At 34.1% G+C, this 18,502-nt stretch overlaps 4 protein-coding genes across 4 annotated transcripts; 2 read left to right on the forward strand and 2 right to left on the reverse strand.

The window, feature by feature from the left end:
* Window positions 1-345: 345 nt before the first annotated feature.
* On the forward strand, window positions 346-4,677 carry LOC120623810 (mitochondrial import inner membrane translocase subunit Tim8). The gene is made up of 2 exons (XM_039890061.1): window positions 346-569; window positions 3,784-4,677. The coding sequence occupies exons 1-2, from the start codon at window positions 468-470 to the stop codon at window positions 3,955-3,957; spliced, it is 276 nt and encodes a 91-aa protein (XP_039745995.1). The 5' UTR covers window positions 346-467; the 3' UTR covers window positions 3,958-4,677.
* Window position 4,678: 1 nt separating this feature from the next.
* On the reverse strand, window positions 4,679-7,312 carry LOC120623809 (RNA transcription, translation and transport factor protein). The gene is made up of 4 exons (XM_039890059.1): window positions 7,157-7,312; window positions 6,863-7,087; window positions 6,304-6,390; window positions 4,679-6,012 (listed from the first exon to the last, which is right to left on the reverse strand). Exons 1-4 carry the CDS (start codon window positions 7,224-7,226, stop codon window positions 5,714-5,716), a joined length of 681 nt encoding a protein of 226 aa, XP_039745993.1. The 5' UTR covers window positions 7,227-7,312; the 3' UTR covers window positions 4,679-5,713.
* Window positions 7,313-7,789: 477 nt separating this feature from the next.
* On the forward strand, window positions 7,790-13,142 carry LOC120624133 (dehydrodolichyl diphosphate synthase complex subunit DHDDS). Its single transcript, XM_039890498.1, has 5 exons — window positions 7,790-8,090; window positions 10,679-10,812; window positions 10,991-11,139; window positions 12,052-12,227; window positions 12,790-13,142. Exons 1-5 carry the CDS (start codon window positions 7,902-7,904, stop codon window positions 12,988-12,990), a joined length of 849 nt encoding a protein of 282 aa, XP_039746432.1. The 5' UTR covers window positions 7,790-7,901; the 3' UTR covers window positions 12,991-13,142.
* A 503-nt stretch (window positions 13,143-13,645) lies between these two features.
* On the reverse strand, window positions 13,646-18,306 carry LOC120624108 (protein FAM50 homolog). The gene is made up of 6 exons (XM_039890462.1): window positions 17,801-18,306; window positions 16,606-16,707; window positions 15,990-16,194; window positions 15,050-15,204; window positions 14,815-14,927; window positions 13,646-13,915 (listed from the first exon to the last, which is right to left on the reverse strand). Exons 1-6 carry the CDS (start codon window positions 18,143-18,145, stop codon window positions 13,816-13,818), a joined length of 1,020 nt encoding a protein of 339 aa, XP_039746396.1. The 5' UTR covers window positions 18,146-18,306; the 3' UTR covers window positions 13,646-13,815.
* Between the last annotated feature and the right edge of the window lie 196 nt (window positions 18,307-18,502).

An 18,502-nucleotide genomic window follows, 5' to 3' on the forward strand; every position in this document is an offset into this window, starting at 1 on the left:
TTAGTTTTCCAAATTTAACCTTAGTGTAGTTTTCCTACAAACGTAGAATGAGGCAAAAGATATAAATTTTAGAAGTATAACTTCTAACGCTTTTTTTTTAAAGAGGACTACTATTTACTGACTCGAATAGCCAGTATCTAAATATGTTTACAAAAGCTAATACGAGGTAAACTTAAATATTTTAAAAGAAAATGAATCGTTATTTTGTAATCCTACCAGGCTCCAAAGGGCTAATAGTCTCTTATGTTTAATTTGCGGTACTAAATTCATCTTTACCAAAGAGAATAGAGCATCATATTTATATACTAGTCTGTGGAGTTAGCTAATTATCTATATACATATATAAGGTGTTTACTCTGTGCTACCTAACCTAAAAGTAAAAATTAATATATTTTATTTTATTTAAAAAATATTGAAATTTTTAAACTAACCAATCCAGCCGATTGAGAGCCAATTGAGTTAAAAATATGACTGACCTACCTGATTTCTCATCTAGTGGTAAAGCTGGAGACTCTGAATTACAGGATTTTCTGCTAGTCGAGAAGCAAAAAGCACAATTCCACGCCCAAGTAAATATGATCTATTATATAAATTAAGAAGAGCCCTTAAAGCTGAATTGTATAATATTTTTTATGGATTTTACTGTAAACTCGTCTTGAAAAGGATTTGGTGTTGTTTATGTTGAACTGTAACTTGGCCTGTCAATTTGTGCACACGTGTTAGTGAGATTCCGGTGTAATTTCGGTGTTTTATGTGAATTTACACAGCAGCAGAAATAGTTGTTATTGGTGATATTCGTATAAATCTAACCGTATTTGGTGTTGGTTAAATATTTATTATGTGTCTGTAGTTATAGTGTTTCCAGTAAAATGGATCTAGATACACCTCCTGAGCCGCCCGACCCGGGGGCATCAGCCTCGTCTCGCAAACGACAAGGAGAGGATACCAACGTATATGCGGCCAAAAAAACTATAACTGATCCTACTCAGGTAAACCCATCCGTTCAAAGCCTTTACATACATCCTTCCTTCACCGAAGGCGCCAAGTCATACTCTGACGATGATAATGGGCCTTTTATCGTCCAAGTCTCACGGGAAGTGGAGGACCCATCCTCTGGAGCGTCATTACGGGCTATAAATTTCGGTCAATTCTTGCACAAACACAAAATTGGTTCAATTATCCACGACGGCGTCAAAAATATAGGCCGCAACAAAATTACTGTAGAGTTTACTTCTGCCCAAGCTGCCAACAACTTTCTGGTTAGTCCAGTTTTGAAGTTATGCAAATATAGAGCTATAATTCCCACATACAACATAACCAGAATGGGGCTGGTGAAAGGAGTTCCCGTGGACTGGTCGATGGACGAGCTTGTTGATTCGCTAGAGCTCCCGCCTGGCTGTGGTGAGGTTCTGAAATCAAGGCGACTGAACAGAAAATCTGTCACAGAGGGTGTCATCACTTGGGTGCCTACCCAATCTGTTGTCCTAACCTTCAGGGGGCAAATGCTTCCTGCTAAGGTATATTCATACCACACCTCACTGCCAGTTGAAACATATAAACTTCCAACAATACAGTGCCAGAACTGCTGCCGTTTTGGCCACATTAAAACAATCTGCAGATCTAAGCCCAGATGCTACAGATGTGCTCAGCCCCATACAGGTGACTCATGTTTGGTCATCAAGGAATTATCTACATGTTTACACTGCTCTGGTAGTCATTTTGCTACTGATAAAGACTGCCCAGAATTCTCCAGGCAGCAATCTATTAAAATGGTCATGTCTCAGAATAATAAATCTTACATTGAAGCATCATCTCAGTTTCCTCCTGTCCGCAGGTCCTATGCTGAGATAACAAAAGAAATGTTTACTCCTACTAATGTAACTTCCTCCAAAACCTCCTACCGGCAAACAGTTTTCCGCTCTCCTCGTCCCCGAGCTCCTCTAGCAAAGGGCTACGATAAAAAAGCTGTTCAGACTATTGTCGGTGATTACTCCTCATCCCTTCCTAATGGATGCGCTCTCAACAACAATGTTGAGAACCCTCCCTCCCAAGGTAAAATGCTTGAGTTTATCTCCGAATTTCTACTTAGTATTGTCGCTCCATGTAGTGAAATTCCCTTACCGCCCAACGTTGCCAAAAACTTAAGCCAACTTTTTAAACTACTCCAAAATGGGCCCAATAACCCTGCTACAGTGGAACTGTAAAAGTTTACGTCCCAAGAAACATGAGTTAACCTTCATAATCCCACCATTCTTCCTCCCAAAGTCCCCCGTCCTTTGAGTGTTAAATGTTTTTTAATGTTTGTTTTCAGTCCTTATTGTAGATTTTTATGTAAATATATAGTAAGTAATAAAATTAAAGTATAATGTACAAAAAATATCCGTGTAAGATATATATGCATGTGTTGTCTGTGTCCTTAGGTTAAAGAGCTAACTAGCTAATAACAACTATTTCTTGGTACAAATTCAAAATTAACTTTTCATTAGTTTCACCGATCAATCTCCTTCGTGCCTTCTTCATCTACAAGACATTGGCGAAATACCTTGTGCCCAGTTGGCGCAGACAAAAGCCATAAACAAGAATTGAATTGAATAATATTTTTTATATGAATGACCATTGGTTGATTTAGAGTTCTTGAACAATGAAGTACTTTATACACTATTAAATGTTATAGATAGAGAGTCATATAAATCTGCAAGTACAAAACGAACTTACAAGTACAGCATGATAAAGCATGATAAGAAGTTTCCAATCATAAACAATGATGAAATAAATCCTTTTTGTTATGCAATTATTGTTATAGAAGACACTATCATTTAACTAATCCTATAAATAAAATAACCAGTCCACTGAACCCTATCAAATAGCAATTATATATAATCTTCATCATAATCATCTTTCACTAAAGGTTCATTGCATTGATTTATTGAATGATAATATGTAGTTACTTTGTCTCACAATTCAGTATAATTAACTCACAATTGACTTAGTGTACTTTGTTTGATCTGTATTACTCTTAGCTTTAAAAAGAAGACACAGTTACCCAATAGTATTAAATATATAAATTACCAAGTATAATTATTGGAAGCTGCCAATATTGAAGTGTTTTGTTGAGTATTTGTTCAGTTTAAATAAAAGTAGCATAACATTGGAATAGGTATGCAGAACCTTCCAAATTAAAAGGTGATGTCAGTTGAATTGTCAAATCACTGCATAACTATGAACAGAAAAAAAGAACAAGCTTCACCTGGCATTGTGGTTAGTTTGGTGTTGCAATTGAAAATCACTGCAATAAAAGTAATTTAGCAAAATGCTGAGTTACAACTTTTTATTCTGTTGTGCCACATATGGCCACCATTATCCTAGTGGTATAGCCATTTGAGCATTGAGTTGTGTTCAATTAATGGAGGCACCACCATCGTATAAATGGCCATAGAGAAAGAAAGAAGAAGGATGGAAGTGCCAGATGGCATCTTGTATTTAGGTGCATAGCATTAAAAATAGAGTAATGTGTGGCATAGTTAAGTATTAAAGATATTTCTTTCTTTCTTTAAATATTTCAATGTTAGGCCAAACAACAAATCACTGATGTTTGTAATAACAAATGTATTAGCTACGTAGATCAGTCTTTATACAATATTTCATTTTACCTGTGTGAAATATTTTATTTCATAACAATGTGAAAAATCTTGGAATGTCCAACCTTCTTAAATATCTATACTGTAAACAATAGAAATATTTTTTTTTTATTTTAAAATGCTAAGATAACCTAATACTTTTCAGATTCACGAGTTCAATGATTTCTGCTGGGACAAATGTGTAGACAAGCCTGGTGCCAAGCTTGACTCAAGAACTGAAACATGCATTTCCAACTGTGTGGAACGATTTATAGATGTCTCATTATTAATCACCAATCGATTTGCACAGATGCTTGAGAAGGGAGGAGGCATGCATTGAAATAGTTTTATTTATACACAGTAAGATATAATGTACTGAAATGAAGACAAATTTAATTATGCCATCTAAGAATTATTTGCCAATGTTACTGTGAATAATAATTATTGTGTCCTAGTTCTTTGATATGTCTAGCCTGTTAATGATCTGATACTGCAGTTATTAAATTCTCAAGATTTATAACACAGGAAGTGTTTGATAGGATATGATGATCTTAATTAATATCTCAAGGAAAAATGTGTATGAGATCAAATTTTATTAATGAACAATGTGTTTATATAATAATAATCCAGTGAAAAAATAAAATTTCAGTACACTGTATGCTGTGTGTTAGTAGGTAAAAATTTAGCTATTTAGTTAAGTAATCACTTTGAATTACCTGTTAAAGCATGCTATGAAAAATATTGTCGTTTATTGAAATGCTCAAATTTCAATCAGTGTTATGTGAAAGCTACAATAATATTCAGCATTTTATGATTGTACATATATAACAAATCATTATACTTTTGGGAATTATATATAAATATATATGGCATATAAACATAAATGAAAAATTGCTCTATGGGTCACAAAAGATCTTGGTTATTTACATGCATAGATGATGAAAAGCACACCACTGGTAGATATTATTTGTAAAGCGTATGTGTGGAAACTGTATAAAATAGATATTGCATTTTTTTGTTTTGTTAAAATAGAGGTAATAAATGAAACTAATTACAATTTCTTATATAATTCATTTACTTATTACAACTTGTGTATAAGACTTAATTCTTCAATTACACAAGGTCCTGATTGTTTAACAAGAATTAGGAAAATAACTTATTTTTAAAAGCCTTTAATTAATCTTCCAGTTTTTAAAATGTAAGATTCAAATGACAAGAACTTTATTGAATTAAATGATTAGTATAAAATACACAAAAAACAATTAAGTAAGTTGTACACAAACTTAACTAACTACTGTTAATGTTTATCATCACTATATCAATTTACTGGAACTTTGTGGACACTGGACTGGACTTCTGTAGGGAGTGCAAAGTTCAGTTTGGGGCTTATTGCATCCAATGGCTCTTTGAGATTTGTTAGATGTATGAAGTTGGAGTCTACCAATGTTGTATTAACCAGTGACACCTTTCCAGCACCTTTTAAGAAAGACCACAGTACCAATCAATTTGAGCTGTTTGCCTCACCCATTGTTACTTTACCTTTGCAACTCATTAAATTGTTCTTTAGATATGATTATGTATAGTATAGCTCTCTCAATGATCTCCATCATCTGCATTCCAATAACTTTCTATATTCTGATTAATACTACCAAGGTTCCGATTAATTTTATAAAAGCTCTGACATCTTTAATTTGTAATGATACTGACACTTATTAGCAAGACCCCAATTGTTGGTCCTATTTTGAGAACTCCTAGATTTCATAATGAATTATTGGTAATTTTTAATTTTTGTCAGTAGTGTCTAACAATGAGGCTTGTGCTCTGCAGTCTAGGTTAAAATAACTATATGATGCAGCACTGCTGCAAAAAGGTTCTTCATCATAACTGCATGATTAGCTATCTAAATGTTGACACAATCTATTCTTCTATTTGTTAAGTAGAAGATTTAGTAAAGTTTTTCAGAGTCTCTTTAAGTTAGCATGTGGATGTAACGATAATAAAATATTGCAGTAATCCTTACCATAATAGTTTATGATTTATGTAAAACAAAATAATTGAAACTTATACAACACTTATATTAATGATATAACATTGATTTATCTTCCAACTCTGCCTAGAGTGGTATCAGTGCGTGGATCAGCTGTGACTGTTTGAACAGCAACTAAAGCCTCATTGATTTTTGTTTGAAGGTCCCTGAGATCTTGTATAAAGAGCAGTTTCAGTACATCCACTATTTGAGTGACCATATTGACCTCATTTCTAGGTAGATCTGGGTGTGGTGAAGTTTTTAATATCTTAGCAACAGCAGCCAAACGAAATTTAGGATCCAAATGGGGCCCAACACCAGCAAGTGCACACACCCTTTCAACTCCTGCCTTGAATGCTGCACTGCCAACTGTAAAAAAGAAACAGAACATAATTAGAACTTTTTCTCATAGCATCTTAAACAGTCTGACCCTGCCTGCCAGCCTGCCCGCAATCTATTAGTAATCCATGCTATACTAGTCACTTAGTTGGTACCACTTGCTTGAGCCTTGTGTATTTATTTTTTATGATGATTTTATTTCAAAAAGTATATATATTTTACCTCAAACTCAATAAGGATATGTTTTTATGAAATTAGATATAGGTATACTTCATTATGTTGTTAGAAGGACATAAATTATACTAAGCTTACAGTACTTACAATCAAGGTTGTCTAAAGGATTTGAGGACACAACATTTGGGGCAGCCTTTTTTGGTTCATCCACTTTTACATTTTCATACTTGGTTACTGTAAGAAATTTTTTTTAGATTACTTTCCACAGTTAAAAATTACAAGGTTTTTAGTGTTGCACCGTTTATTTCAGAGCAGTCATCATATAAATCATTCAGCAGTCTTTGGCAGAGACATTTTTTTTACAAGACTACAATCTAGCCCTTGACTCTGTTCTCACCTGCTGGTAAATGATGATACAGTCTAAGATAGTAACAGGCTAACCAATAAGGAGTATGGCAGTTACATTAAACCCATACTCCATGACTGGACAACTGACCATGTCCAAAGCCACCACCAGACCATACCAGAGAAAATCGTTATAAATTCCTAACTTTCTCCTGCAGCGGGGATACAACCGGGGACCTTCCGATCAAATCCACAGCGCTTACCGTGCCGGGAGGTCATCAAAACATTACACTATGATTATGTCTAATCTGATTTCTTTCCTATTAGGTTTTGTTTGTTATAATCCTCAGAAAAAACATACCATTATCAGCATACTCTAATCTCACAGCATAGCACAAAAGCCAGTTTAGTTGCTCATTTGGTAATCCTTTTACAACCGGGCTGACTAAATCATTTTGATATGTATCATACGCTTTCTTCCACTGGTCACTGTCAATGTTTCTTAGACCTTCCCGTTCTTCTATTTTATAATGCCTGATTTTCTGATCTTCGAGCCACAGTACTACACTCCTGTATTCTTTTTCATCTAGAATATTAATTCAATTTTATTTGACAAAACCGGTAGCAAAGGTTATATATCCTATAAAATTATTACCTTCGCAATTAAAGCCTTCTGGATTCGGATGACCAAGAGCAGTTAACTTAAGTTTAAATATATTGCTCATTTTGATTAATTTCGTTAAAATAAAGTTTAGAATTTAAGACACTGATGCTACGATATTGACTTTTTTTTAGACAGCACAGATTATAGTATAAAAATTAAAAATCGAAGTGATAGATTACTGGTGTCTGTGTCAAATAAATTATAAAAATGTTAGACTAATATTGTCATATAAACATATTAACTTGACGCGTAAGTTTATTGGTAGTACTGGAGCAGATCGCGCGGTTTTTTTTACAAAAGTCCATCTAAATGGTTTGTGTTATATTACACATACACATACACGGTTACTTCATCATCACTTCCTAATTTTTATTGAAAAATTGGCTGTCACGCTTTCGCGTGTTAACGCGTGGCGTTGCAACGGGTTATAAACGAAATTGTGAGGGGAGAATAATGCTACAAAATATCCACGCGTCAATTAAAGTTGAACAGATTTTAATATGGGAATTCCAGATCATTAGACAATTTTCAATTTTTTTCTTTCCCAAGAATTAAAAAAAATTAAAAGTTGGTTGGTTGTCATAAATTCATCAAATGACATAAGAGTTCCAAATAGTTTGTTTATAAATCAATAAAAATATTTATTTTCACATTTATTCATCAGTCATAAATTAATTCCTTAAAACAATTTACTAAGTTTCAAGTTTTATTGTTTTACTAGTAAATAGCAAACAAAATGTCTTGGGTAAAAGAGAATTGTTTATCGTTTTTTCAACTTTTTTGCATCAAAGTTGTGAAAACTGGTAGAATACCACAACATTTAGCATTAATTATGGACGGGAATCGCCGCTACGCCAAAAAGCTCAGCGTAGATAGCACTGAAGGTCACAACAAAGGATTTGATAAACTTTCTGAAGTTTTAAAGGTTTGTGCTTCAGATAATTTTTAGTAGTTCAAAATTCAAAAATTCAAAATTCAAAATTCATTTATTTCAAGTAGGCCTAATACAAGCACTTTTGAAACGTCAAGTCTGTCCGTGTGTAGTGACTCTACCACCGGTTCGGAAGGCAGATTCTACCGAGAAGAAGCCGGCAAGAAACTCAGCAGTTGCTCTTTTCCAACATCAAAAATTTACATTTTATATTTTAACATTCATTTTTCTATCTTGTGAGAGATGAAAGCGGAGCCGGATGCTTCCAAGCAACCTTGTCATTAAGAAACTCATCAATTGTATAATAACCTCGCTGTAATAAATGTGTTTTAACACATTCTTTAAACTTATGGATTGGTAGGTCCAAAATTACCTTAGGAATCATATTATAAAAGCGTATACTCAATCCCACAAATGACTTCTGCACCTTTCGCAGACGATATGCAGATGTCACTAATTTATGACCATTTCTTGTAAGTCGACTGTTTATATCCACTTTTTGTTTATAAAGACTAATATGTTGTCTTACAAATACTATATTGTTATAAATGTATTGTGAGGCTACCGTAAGTATACCAATTTCTTTAAATTTTTCACTGAGGGATTCACGTGATTTAAGTTTATATATTGACCGTACAGCTCTTTTCTGCAATATGAATATAGTTTCAATATCAGCAGCTTTGCCCCATAATAAGATCCCGTAAGACATCACACTATGAAAGTACGCGAAGTAAACAAGTCTTGCTGTTTCTGCGTCAGTAATCTGTCTAATTTTCCTGACGTCGTAGGCAGCCGAGCTTAGTTTACCTGCTAGTGTGTATCGTACCCCAGTGAAGCTTACAATCCAAGGTCATGCCCAGAAAAACTGTGGAATCTTCCATTTTTAGTGATTCTCCATTTATTATTATATTTTTATTAACTTTCTTTACATTTGGTAAAATAAATTCCACACACTTAGTTTTTTTTGCATTTAAAAGTAAATTATTGACAGTAAACCAGTGCGACACATGCGACATAGCACGGCTTACATCGTCAGAGTTGTCTCTACCTCTATCAGTTTTAAAAATTAGAGATGTATCATCAGCAAACAGTACAATGTCACAGGTTTCACTGACATGGTGTGGTAGATCATTTATATACACCAAAAATAGAAAGGGACCCAAGATTGAACCCTGTGGGACACCCATTGACGTAGCCGACCCCTGCGACTTGATGTCTTTTATGCAAACCCTTTGGGTTCTGTCACTGAGATAAGAGGCAACCAAATTTAGTGCAACGTTTTTGATACCATAATGGGCTAGTTTAAGAAGCAAGGTTTTATGATCGACACAATCGAATGCTTTGGATAGATCACAAAAAACACCAATGGCATTCTGCGAACGTTCCCAGGCATCGTACACATGTTTTAAAAGTTTAGCGCCTGCATCCGTGGTGCTACGACCTTTAGTAAAACCGTACTGCTCCGGATGTAGTAAGTTATTTACATTGAAGTGATTCAAAAGTTGATTTAATATAATTTTTTCAAAGACCTTACTAAGAGCTGGTAAGATTGAAATGGGTCTGTAATTGTTAATGTCGTTTTTATTGCCAGATTTAAATAGAGGTATAAGTTTACTATGTTTCATTAAATTTGGAAAAGTACCTCTATCAACACATTCATTAAAAAGTATGGCTAAGTAAGGGGCAATAACGTCTATAATGTTAGATATTACCATTACAGACAAACTTAGTTAGTTATAGTTAGTTTTCATACATCCAGAAGTAAACCACCCGAGCACTTGCTAACTTGGTTTGTTACCAACATCTGTATAATGTTTTCTAATCTTGTAGTATAGTCAGACCTAACAGACAACCTAACAGACAATGATATACCATTACAAAAGAATACCTATAATATTTATGAAATTATTTAGATTTTTTTTTGTCATATAGCATTTGCAAAGAATACGAACATAGAGAGCACATAGGACTCACTTTAGCTTTTGTCTATTCCGCCTGGAGCAAGAGAATTGCTGGTTTCCTCGTATAAATACAGTAATGGATATATTTAATGGATAATATGAATTGTAATAATATATGAATTCAAAAAAAGCAAATCAATGTACCAACTTAGAGTCCGAAAGGAACGAGGCAACAATAACTAAAGGTGTAGGGATGTACTATGCCCAGCCAAATAAATATAATTATCCAAAATCCCAGACCCCAGAGGCACCAGACATACTGATTCACTTGATTCACTTTAATTGTAATGGCTGATTTTTATGTTCCGTAGAAGTTATTAATCAACATTGCCAGAGATTTCCCACCTAACATTTAATGATTTGAATTTTCAAAATTGGCATGGATTTGAATGGATGCATTAAAAGTACATAGGAACACAAGTATACTCCCCAACTTTTTGTAAAAAGGTACGTCTGGGATCCCTGGGGTCTCATTTGACTAGGCCATGTTTAGCAAACACACACAGTACTAAATCTACACAGATTTGTGTGGTCTTACAAAGATTAAAGAAGCTTAATCTTAGTTCACATTTTGATACCAGATGTTTACTGAAATCTTACTAGTTTTTTTGTTGTTTACAGTGGTGCCTAGACCTTGGCATTCCTGAAGTGACAGTCTATGCATTTAGCATTGAAAACTTTAAACGAAACCAAGAAGAAGTGGATGCTCTAATGGAGTTAGCAAGTGACAAGTTTAAACGGCTTTTGGATGAAATGTAGGTCCTCATCCACTGGTGTACATAATTTTTGATACTGCAAGAAATATTGATCTATAAGCATAAGTGTTATATAGTAAAACAAATTTTATTCTGTAGTGGATTTGAAAGCCTTTTCTATATTTTTGACATCAAACTTTTTCACCTAATTTCTGAACATCTTATATTATGTGTACAGTGATCAAATAAACGAATGGGGAGTTCGGGTGCAAGTAGCTGGGCGGCTGTCTCTACTTCCTGTAGAACTGCAAGCTCTGGTATCCAAGTCAATGCTCGCCACAAGACAAAATAACAAACTCCAGCTTAACATAGCCTATAGTTATACAGGTAATTTACTTTTTATATGTATGTCAACTGTTGTGATAAAGACACACTAAATACAAACTTTAGTGTTTTTTACGACACTCACTTGATTTGCTTTATTAAATGTTAGAAGATGGCAGTAGCAGGCTAACCTATGATATTTATATCACACCCAATAACAGAATTGGCACTAGTGTCCAATTTTTTCAGCATCTTCCTCTTAGCATGGACCTTATTAATTTTATATTATTTTAATATAAAAAAATTTATATGTAAAATTTTACATATTTATAATTTTATTCGTGATATTACCGCGCGATTGCCAGAGAGTCGCAGGTTCAAATTCTGTTGGTTCTGTAATTTTTATATGGATTAAAATTAACCTGATTACATCTATAAGGCTTATAATTGAAGATATTAGACATGCATGTTTTATTTAACTTTAATACATTTCTATTATATAAATGATGTTTTGATTATGTTAAATTTGTGCCTCACTGTAAGTGACTGAAGATTCTTTCTTAAATATCAAGAAAGAGTTTTATGTGGCTTAAAATATTATTAATTTTCTTAAATATAATGAATGAATGAATGAATACACTTTTATTGTACACCAAAGAAACAAAAAGTAGTTACAAAGATATAAATACAAATCAAGAGAGTACAATTTGGTGGCCTTATCGCTACATAGCGATTTCTTCCAGGCAACCAATAATAAATATACATAATATATTTCTGTTTTCTTCATTATGATAAATTTACGAAAGCCAAATATACAAAAACCCACTAAATTAAAATAGGAGAAAGTTATCAGTTTGGATGTTTCTTTTTTATGTATATCTTTTTAGATATTAAGATATTAATTTAGATAGTATTACATTTATTACCGAAGTCGTTTATTTCTTTTGTGGAAAAAGGACACTTGTGTTTTTCAAGGTCGCGACGAAATTAGCAGAGCTGCATCATATATTATAGACGGCGTCAAAAATGAAGAATTGAAGGCTGATGACATTGACGAACAACTGATTTCACAGACCCTGGATCTCAGAGAACCAGAGCTACTAGTCAGGACGTCTGGTGAAGTTAGACTTTCAGATTTTATGTTATGGCAGGTTAGAAACGTTACCCTGTTTTAATATTCACCACCCCTTAGAATTAAGAACTAACTTATAAACTTACAGAAAAATCCTATTATAATGCTAGGGATTACTTAAACTATAAAAAGCTTGGGAATGAATTGCTTCATAGCATAATATTAATTTACTGTGATATGGTGATAACAAAATAAAAATTACGCGGATTCTGTATGTTCCTTATTCTGTGCAATCGCCATGTTTTTTTTTGTTTTTCTTGCCCAATGAGTCACACCCAATTGTGTAGGATTTGCACACATGAAAATTTAACAATTATTTGATAGTGTCTGTCTATGGGGATTTGTTGAATAACCCGACTAATTTACCTATCATCATAACCCATAAAAAGTATAGGAATTAGGGTTGTGGCAGTTACATAGTTGGTTCCTCCAAAATCGCCTTAGTGGCAAGTCTTTGTCGGTAATATGGTAATTACTCACAGCCTCCCACTAGACCAAATTCAGAAATTATAAACCCTAACTGGACCCGGGACCCCTCCCACTTAAAACACACAGACAAAAATTTTATATTTTTTTTCCAGATTTCCAAGACAGTTCTCTATTTTACCGATGTATTGTGGCCGGAGTTTACAATATGGAACCTATTAGCTGCTATAATACACTTCCAGAGACATGCCCCAGCAGTACTTCAAGAAAATGGAAACACTCCAGCACAGCAAGATTTTATGGAAAAATTTGAATCAAGAAAGTGGCAAAAATTAGAGAAAATTGTTGGCTGTTGATAATAAACATGGTTCCAGAAAAAGATATACTATAAGAATAAATTTAACATAAATATAACTTATATCCTATGCTCAGCTTCCTATGTTAAATTTTAAGGAAATTGGATGTATATTATGTACGTAATATGAAATTTAAAAAGTATTGTTGTAGTTAATTGTATACTATTTATTTTAATAAATAAGGTTAAAAAATTTACTTTCGTAATTATTTTATTGTTCACAATAATATTACAGAATACTGATGATAAATATGTACATCGGAATGTAAGAACATTTAAAGTTTTCAAAAAAAGTCAAACCTAAACTTATTAAAGAGTAGACACACAACGGGAAGAGACGGCAAAAGTTTGATGACTTAATAAAAAAGTTCACAACTTACCGATTTAAACTCAGTTTAGATTAATCTTCATCATCAGTTCAAAAAATAGACATCCACTGCTGGACACAGGTTTTTTTGTAGGGAGTTCCAAATACCCAATGAATCACAGTGCAGAGAATACAGTAAATAGGATAACATTGCTATAACATGATTTTCGACCAACAAAACAGTACCACCAAATAAATTTGAGATATTGGTTAAAAACAACTGCCATAACCCGAACAGCCTGATACCATCTCAGACACCATCATCACTTATCACAAAATGAAATTAGAGTCAATGGCTAACTTTTATTACAAAAATAGCAAAAATATCCTCGATATACCCCTAATAAATATTGCTCTATATCTCAGTATATTATGTATAAGAAGAACACCAAAGTTAAACTTATATTATGTACTAAAATGTTCTCGCATCCTTATGTAGATAGAAATAGACTTATTAATTCACTTTCCTTTGACAGTATATTTAGAGTATGTCTTCGTTGGATCATAAGGCTCCCATCTGGAGGCGGGAAAAATATGTTTGTTTCTTTCATACCAAGACCTGGAATGGAAAACCAATGTAATTAAAATTAACCATGATTTCTTTTTCATAAATTGTAGAATTTCTGAAGCTGTGCTACCTAATTTATGGACTTACTATACAGGATGTCCCAAAAGTTATGATTTATAGCACGGTTATTCTAGATGACGTTATTGTGATCACGGTACTTAAAAATGCGACCAAGGGTCATGTCGGTTTTCAACTTTTTTTTGATAAATATCTATTTCTACATAACTAAGTGTCATGGATTTTTCCTTATTTTTCCTACGACTGGTATGAGATGGCCTCTCGGCTGGTACCATTTTATCGTCAAGTTTTGGGACATCCTGTATACATCTCTTACTATCATACAGTTTTTCATATTTGCAGGCAGAAGATTGATTAGAGAGGTTTCGTATGAAATTTAAAAACAACAGAAAACCATAATACTAAGGGGGTAAGGGCAGAGTGGAAATAACATCTGGTGAGTTTCTGGTGTCCCTTAGATTGGACAGGAGTGCTAAGAATCACCAGGAGGCCAACCTAAATAATTTCGTAACATCAGAGAGTGGTCTGAAATCCCGAGTGCAGCAGAATGGCTGAAATAGACAAGAATTTAGAAGTTGACTGTCAATCTTTACTAACTCACTTCACTCTTGGCACTATCCCGTTCTCTTGCTGTACGTCCTATCTACAAAGGTTGCCTGTAAGAGATTGCTTGCAGCAATAAGGCCGCCTTTGCATGTCTACATTTTGTACTGCATACTCCTTACTGTTTCTTTTCCTGTATGTTCTAGTTCTATGTGCAATAAAGTGTGTCTTCTTCTTCACTAGTTGGAGAGGCCACCGCAAGAAGAATAAGAAAAACTAAGTTGTTGTTGATAGGAAATCACCTTATTTAAGAAATATAAACTACAAACCTTAGAAGCACTTTACCAGCATGGGAGTCTTGCTTTTCTTGTGTAGCATCATTCACTAATCTTATATCATCAGACGCATCAAATTGAAAAAGTGGACCACTCTTGCCCCTTGCCTTAAACAATGGACATTATGGTAACTTTTACAATAAAGAATATTTATTTTGATGGAAAATATTTTCATAATACTGATAGAAATTATGCCCAAATAGTTGGAATGAGATTATTAGTTACATACCTTAGTAACTATGAAATCATAAAAAGTGTAGTGATGTGGCAATATCAAGTCTTCTTTTACATACATAAGTTGATCGGCTGATACAGTTTTCAATTCACTAAACTCTGGCCTCAAAGTGTCAAGGCATCTTTGAAGAAATTGATATATGGAGTTGCCTGTAATAAATTAAAATTTCTTGATCATTTTCAACTTGTTAACTAAGAACTGAGTATTATGCTCATATAAGCCTATCATACAGGCGCATATGAAGCATTGATACATATATTATGTTTACATTATTGTGAGATGACAGCAGCTCTGGGTGACTTTTATACAATGCTTAATGACCTTAGCAGAGTTTCTCAACAAGTGGCTGTCTCAGTGCCTGAAGACCAAAGTCTTCGAACAGTGAGTGTTGCCTGATGACTTACGGATCAGACACCATGTCTCTGATCGCTAACTATGGAGTCACTCAGCAAGCGATGGAAAGAGCTATGTTAGGAGTATCTCTATGTGATCAAATCAGAAATGAGGAGATCCATAGAAGAACTAAAGTTACCGACATAGCTCAACGAGTCGCGAAACTGAAGTTGCAATGGGCGGGGGACATAGTTCGGAAAACCGATGGACGTTGGGGTTCCAAGGTGTAGAAGTGGCAACCCCGCGCCGGTAAACGCAGTTTTGGTCGCCCCCAACCAGGTGGACAGACAAGATCAAGCGAGTCGCGTGGAGCCGCTGGATACAAGCGGCCCAGAATCGTGTAGTTTGGAACACCCTACAAAAGACCTATGATGATGATGGCAGTGATATCTACATTTGTTAGTTTTTCCCTAAATTTTGTTATAATTATTTATTTATTGCACAAACATCCCTCTCCAAAATAAAATGCTGTAAGACATAATGCTGTGTGTTTTTTTATCGTATATGCTGCATAGCTAATCATTATTATCTTTATATCTACCTTTTTTCAGTGTTACATTCCGCCTATGTCCCGAACCATCCCAGTAGCTGAAGGTAACAGTTATTGGCTCATCCTTGAGGCTAGCTTGAGTCATGACCCACTCGAGTCTGAGTTCTTCACGTAACTTCAAGTCTGCCTCTTCTCTTTCTCTGTCTGGTAGAAATGAAGTATCTACATCTGGATTTTTCTTAATTTTTTTTGAAACCTGAAACAAACTATTTCAATTTACTTGATACATCATAAATAAGTTAAATAAAGGTAACTTAAACAGAGCTTCAACCCAGTTTTGAAATAACCTATATGTTTATATAATTATTAACCTAAATTAATTGTTGCCAGTGTTGAGCTAATACACAATATATTTAAAGCCAGGGAGGAGTACAAATAGGTCAGGTATGAGAATAGGGGTCTATATTTGGACATTTTCTGTTTCTTATTTACATTAACAATCTTCCTTATGTTGCTAATCATAGTATTGTTTGCTGATGATACATCACTAAAGTTAAAAATTAATCAACATGGAGCGCTTTCGACTTTGACAATCTACAAGGTGTGTATAATGTCTTCTAGTAGCTATGAACACCACAGATGTGGTTCAATCACCATTAATACTCACAACTTCACTTTGGTCTTGCCAGGAAGTTTCAATTTTATCTTCCTCTTCCTCCTCACAGTCTTCTTCTTCATCTTCATTGAAGTCAAATGAGAGAGCTTGAATCTGAAATCAAAAAGTGAAAATGAATAAGAGCAAAATAGTTATTATGATGCCTTGAAGTATTATATTGTGTTCTTTAAAAGACAACCCTGGACTGCAATCCTGCCAGCTTGCCAGCTTGTCTTTTTGATGTTTATCCAGTCTATTCTTAAACTGATTCAGTGATTCTGCAGTCACTACATCTTCAGGCTGATATGTTGTAAAGAATTACTCCTTTTAAACCACAAAGACAGTACAAACTTCAAATTTTCAAAATTTTAAGTTTGTATTTTGAGATGGACAATACATATTGTGATTCTACTTCTTTATATCATTGAGAACTTTTGCGCAAGCAGTGATCATAATAGAGCAATATGGCTTGATTGGCAAAGACTTGAGGCTTTAATAGACAGAGAGATGAAGATTCAAATCACACCAGTTTTGATAATTTTAGATTAGATTGTTTTAAACTGGAGAACGGTTTTTTTATACATCTGATAAAAAAAACTGGAACACAGTTTGAAGAAATTAAGAAATATACATACATGCAGGGTGAAATATTAAATATTTCACGGACTATGGAGTTGTAGAGCAAAAGTTGTTTGTTTCTATGTCAACAATTACAACTCAAACAACTGACTTTCTGGTATTTTTTATTATATACTCTCTACATCAATACCTAGGTAATATACATTTAAGAACAAAGGACACTTCTGGTATATGGTATATGCTTCTGGTATGCTTGAATATCAAAATATTATATACTAGATTTTACCCGCAGCTTTGCTTGCGGTTTTGGTGACATAAATACATAACAGTGCACTATTTCAGGATGCTTGTGTCTCCTTTATTCTTCATCCTTTCAAATATTTCTATACAAAAGATAACAGTTACTTTGTGAGGATGTGAATGAGGGACTATTTTTCATGTTTTTTTTAATGTTCCTGTGATGTTTTTCCAGGACCAAAAGTAGCTCATGTTACTCTCCATCCTCTCGACTATCTCTAAGCAAAAATTCACATCAACCCATTGTTCTGTTGTTGCATTATTGATGGACAAACAAACACACTTTCGCTTTTAAAATACTAATATAGTATAGTATGGATAGCATCGATACCTGTCGTTTTTGTTTATTTTTCTGTGCTTGCTTAGCTTCAATTTCTTTCTGACGCTCTTTTTCTTTTTCCGCTTTTTTTTGAGCTAACTTTTTCTCTCTTTCCCGCACTATGTGTTCCTGCTTGGCTTTCATTTCATCAAGGGTCACCAGACCTATGGTGGAGCTCTTGAGTTGCTGTTCCACAGCATCATAATGTGTGGCAAATTTGTTCTCAATGTTTTCAATCTTGAGATCCTCTTCAATTTTCTTCTTACGAAGTTCAATTTCCTGTTGGGCTTTTTCACGTTTCTTCATCAGATGCATGGCTCTGCCAGCTTCGGATGCTGCACCCTTGTAGTGGGCCATGTTTAATAATTTACCTTAAGGAATATATTAAGATAGTTCTTCAATAGATAAACGATTTGTTTAAATTTAATAATCTTTAGACTACGAATCCCGAAATCAAAGTTTATTTAAGGCTACCAAACTTCAGATTACCAAAACCCTCACGAAAGACAAAACATCACGAAAACAATCATATATCACAAAATAATTTGACATTTAACCACGGATTACATGCCATATTATGAAACACCTAAGATTAACTATGGAGGGTAGAGGTAAGGAGAGTCATCTGTGTATATGAAAAAGTGTCGTCAAAATGTATTAAATTAGGATGGCGCCACATTTGCATCAGGGTAACTCTTAAAAGAAGCGCCAAAT

This window comes from Pararge aegeria, chromosome 5 (genome assembly GCF_905163445.1).
Source record: "Pararge aegeria chromosome 5, ilParAegt1.1, whole genome shotgun sequence".
In the NCBI taxonomy this organism is placed as follows: domain Eukaryota; kingdom Metazoa; phylum Arthropoda; class Insecta; order Lepidoptera; family Nymphalidae; genus Pararge; species Pararge aegeria.

Excerpts from the sequence above, each read along its gene's own strand:
- LOC120623810 (XM_039890061.1), top strand. The coding sequence starts at position 468 with ATGACTGACCTACCTGATTTCTCATCTAGTGGTAAAGCTGGAGACTCT. Across the intron at positions 570-3,783 it reads AAGCACAATTCCACGCCCAA|ATTCACGAGTTCAATGATTT; the intron begins GTAAATATGATC and ends AATACTTTTCAG.
- LOC120623809 (XM_039890059.1), bottom strand. The coding sequence starts at position 7,226 with ATGAGCAATATATTTAAACTTAAGTTAACTGCTCTTGGTCATCCGAAT. Across the intron at positions 6,391-6,862 it reads ATTAGAGTATGCTGATAATG|TAACCAAGTATGAAAATGTA; the intron begins GTATGTTTTTTC and ends AATTTCTTACAG. Across the intron at positions 6,013-6,303 it reads TCCTTTAGACAACCTTGATT|TTGGCAGTGCAGCATTCAAG; the intron begins GTAAGTACTGTA and ends TCTTTTTTACAG.
- LOC120624133 (XM_039890498.1), top strand. The coding sequence starts at position 7,902 with ATGTCTTGGGTAAAAGAGAATTGTTTATCGTTTTTTCAACTTTTTTGC. Across the intron at positions 8,091-10,678 it reads AACTTTCTGAAGTTTTAAAG|TGGTGCCTAGACCTTGGCAT; the intron begins GTTTGTGCTTCA and ends TGTTGTTTACAG. Across the intron at positions 11,140-12,051 it reads CATAGCCTATAGTTATACAG|GTCGCGACGAAATTAGCAGA; the intron begins GTAATTTACTTT and ends GTGTTTTTCAAG.
- LOC120624108 (XM_039890462.1), bottom strand. The coding sequence starts at position 18,145 with ATGGCCCACTACAAGGGTGCAGCATCCGAAGCTGGCAGAGCCATGCAT. Across the intron at positions 15,205-15,989 it reads GAATGTAACACTGAAAAAAG|GCAACTCCATATATCAATTT; the intron begins GTAGATATAAAG and ends AATTTATTACAG. Across the intron at positions 14,928-15,049 it reads ATGATTTCATAGTTACTAAG|GCAAGGGGCAAGAGTGGTCC; the intron begins GTATGTAACTAA and ends CCATTGTTTAAG.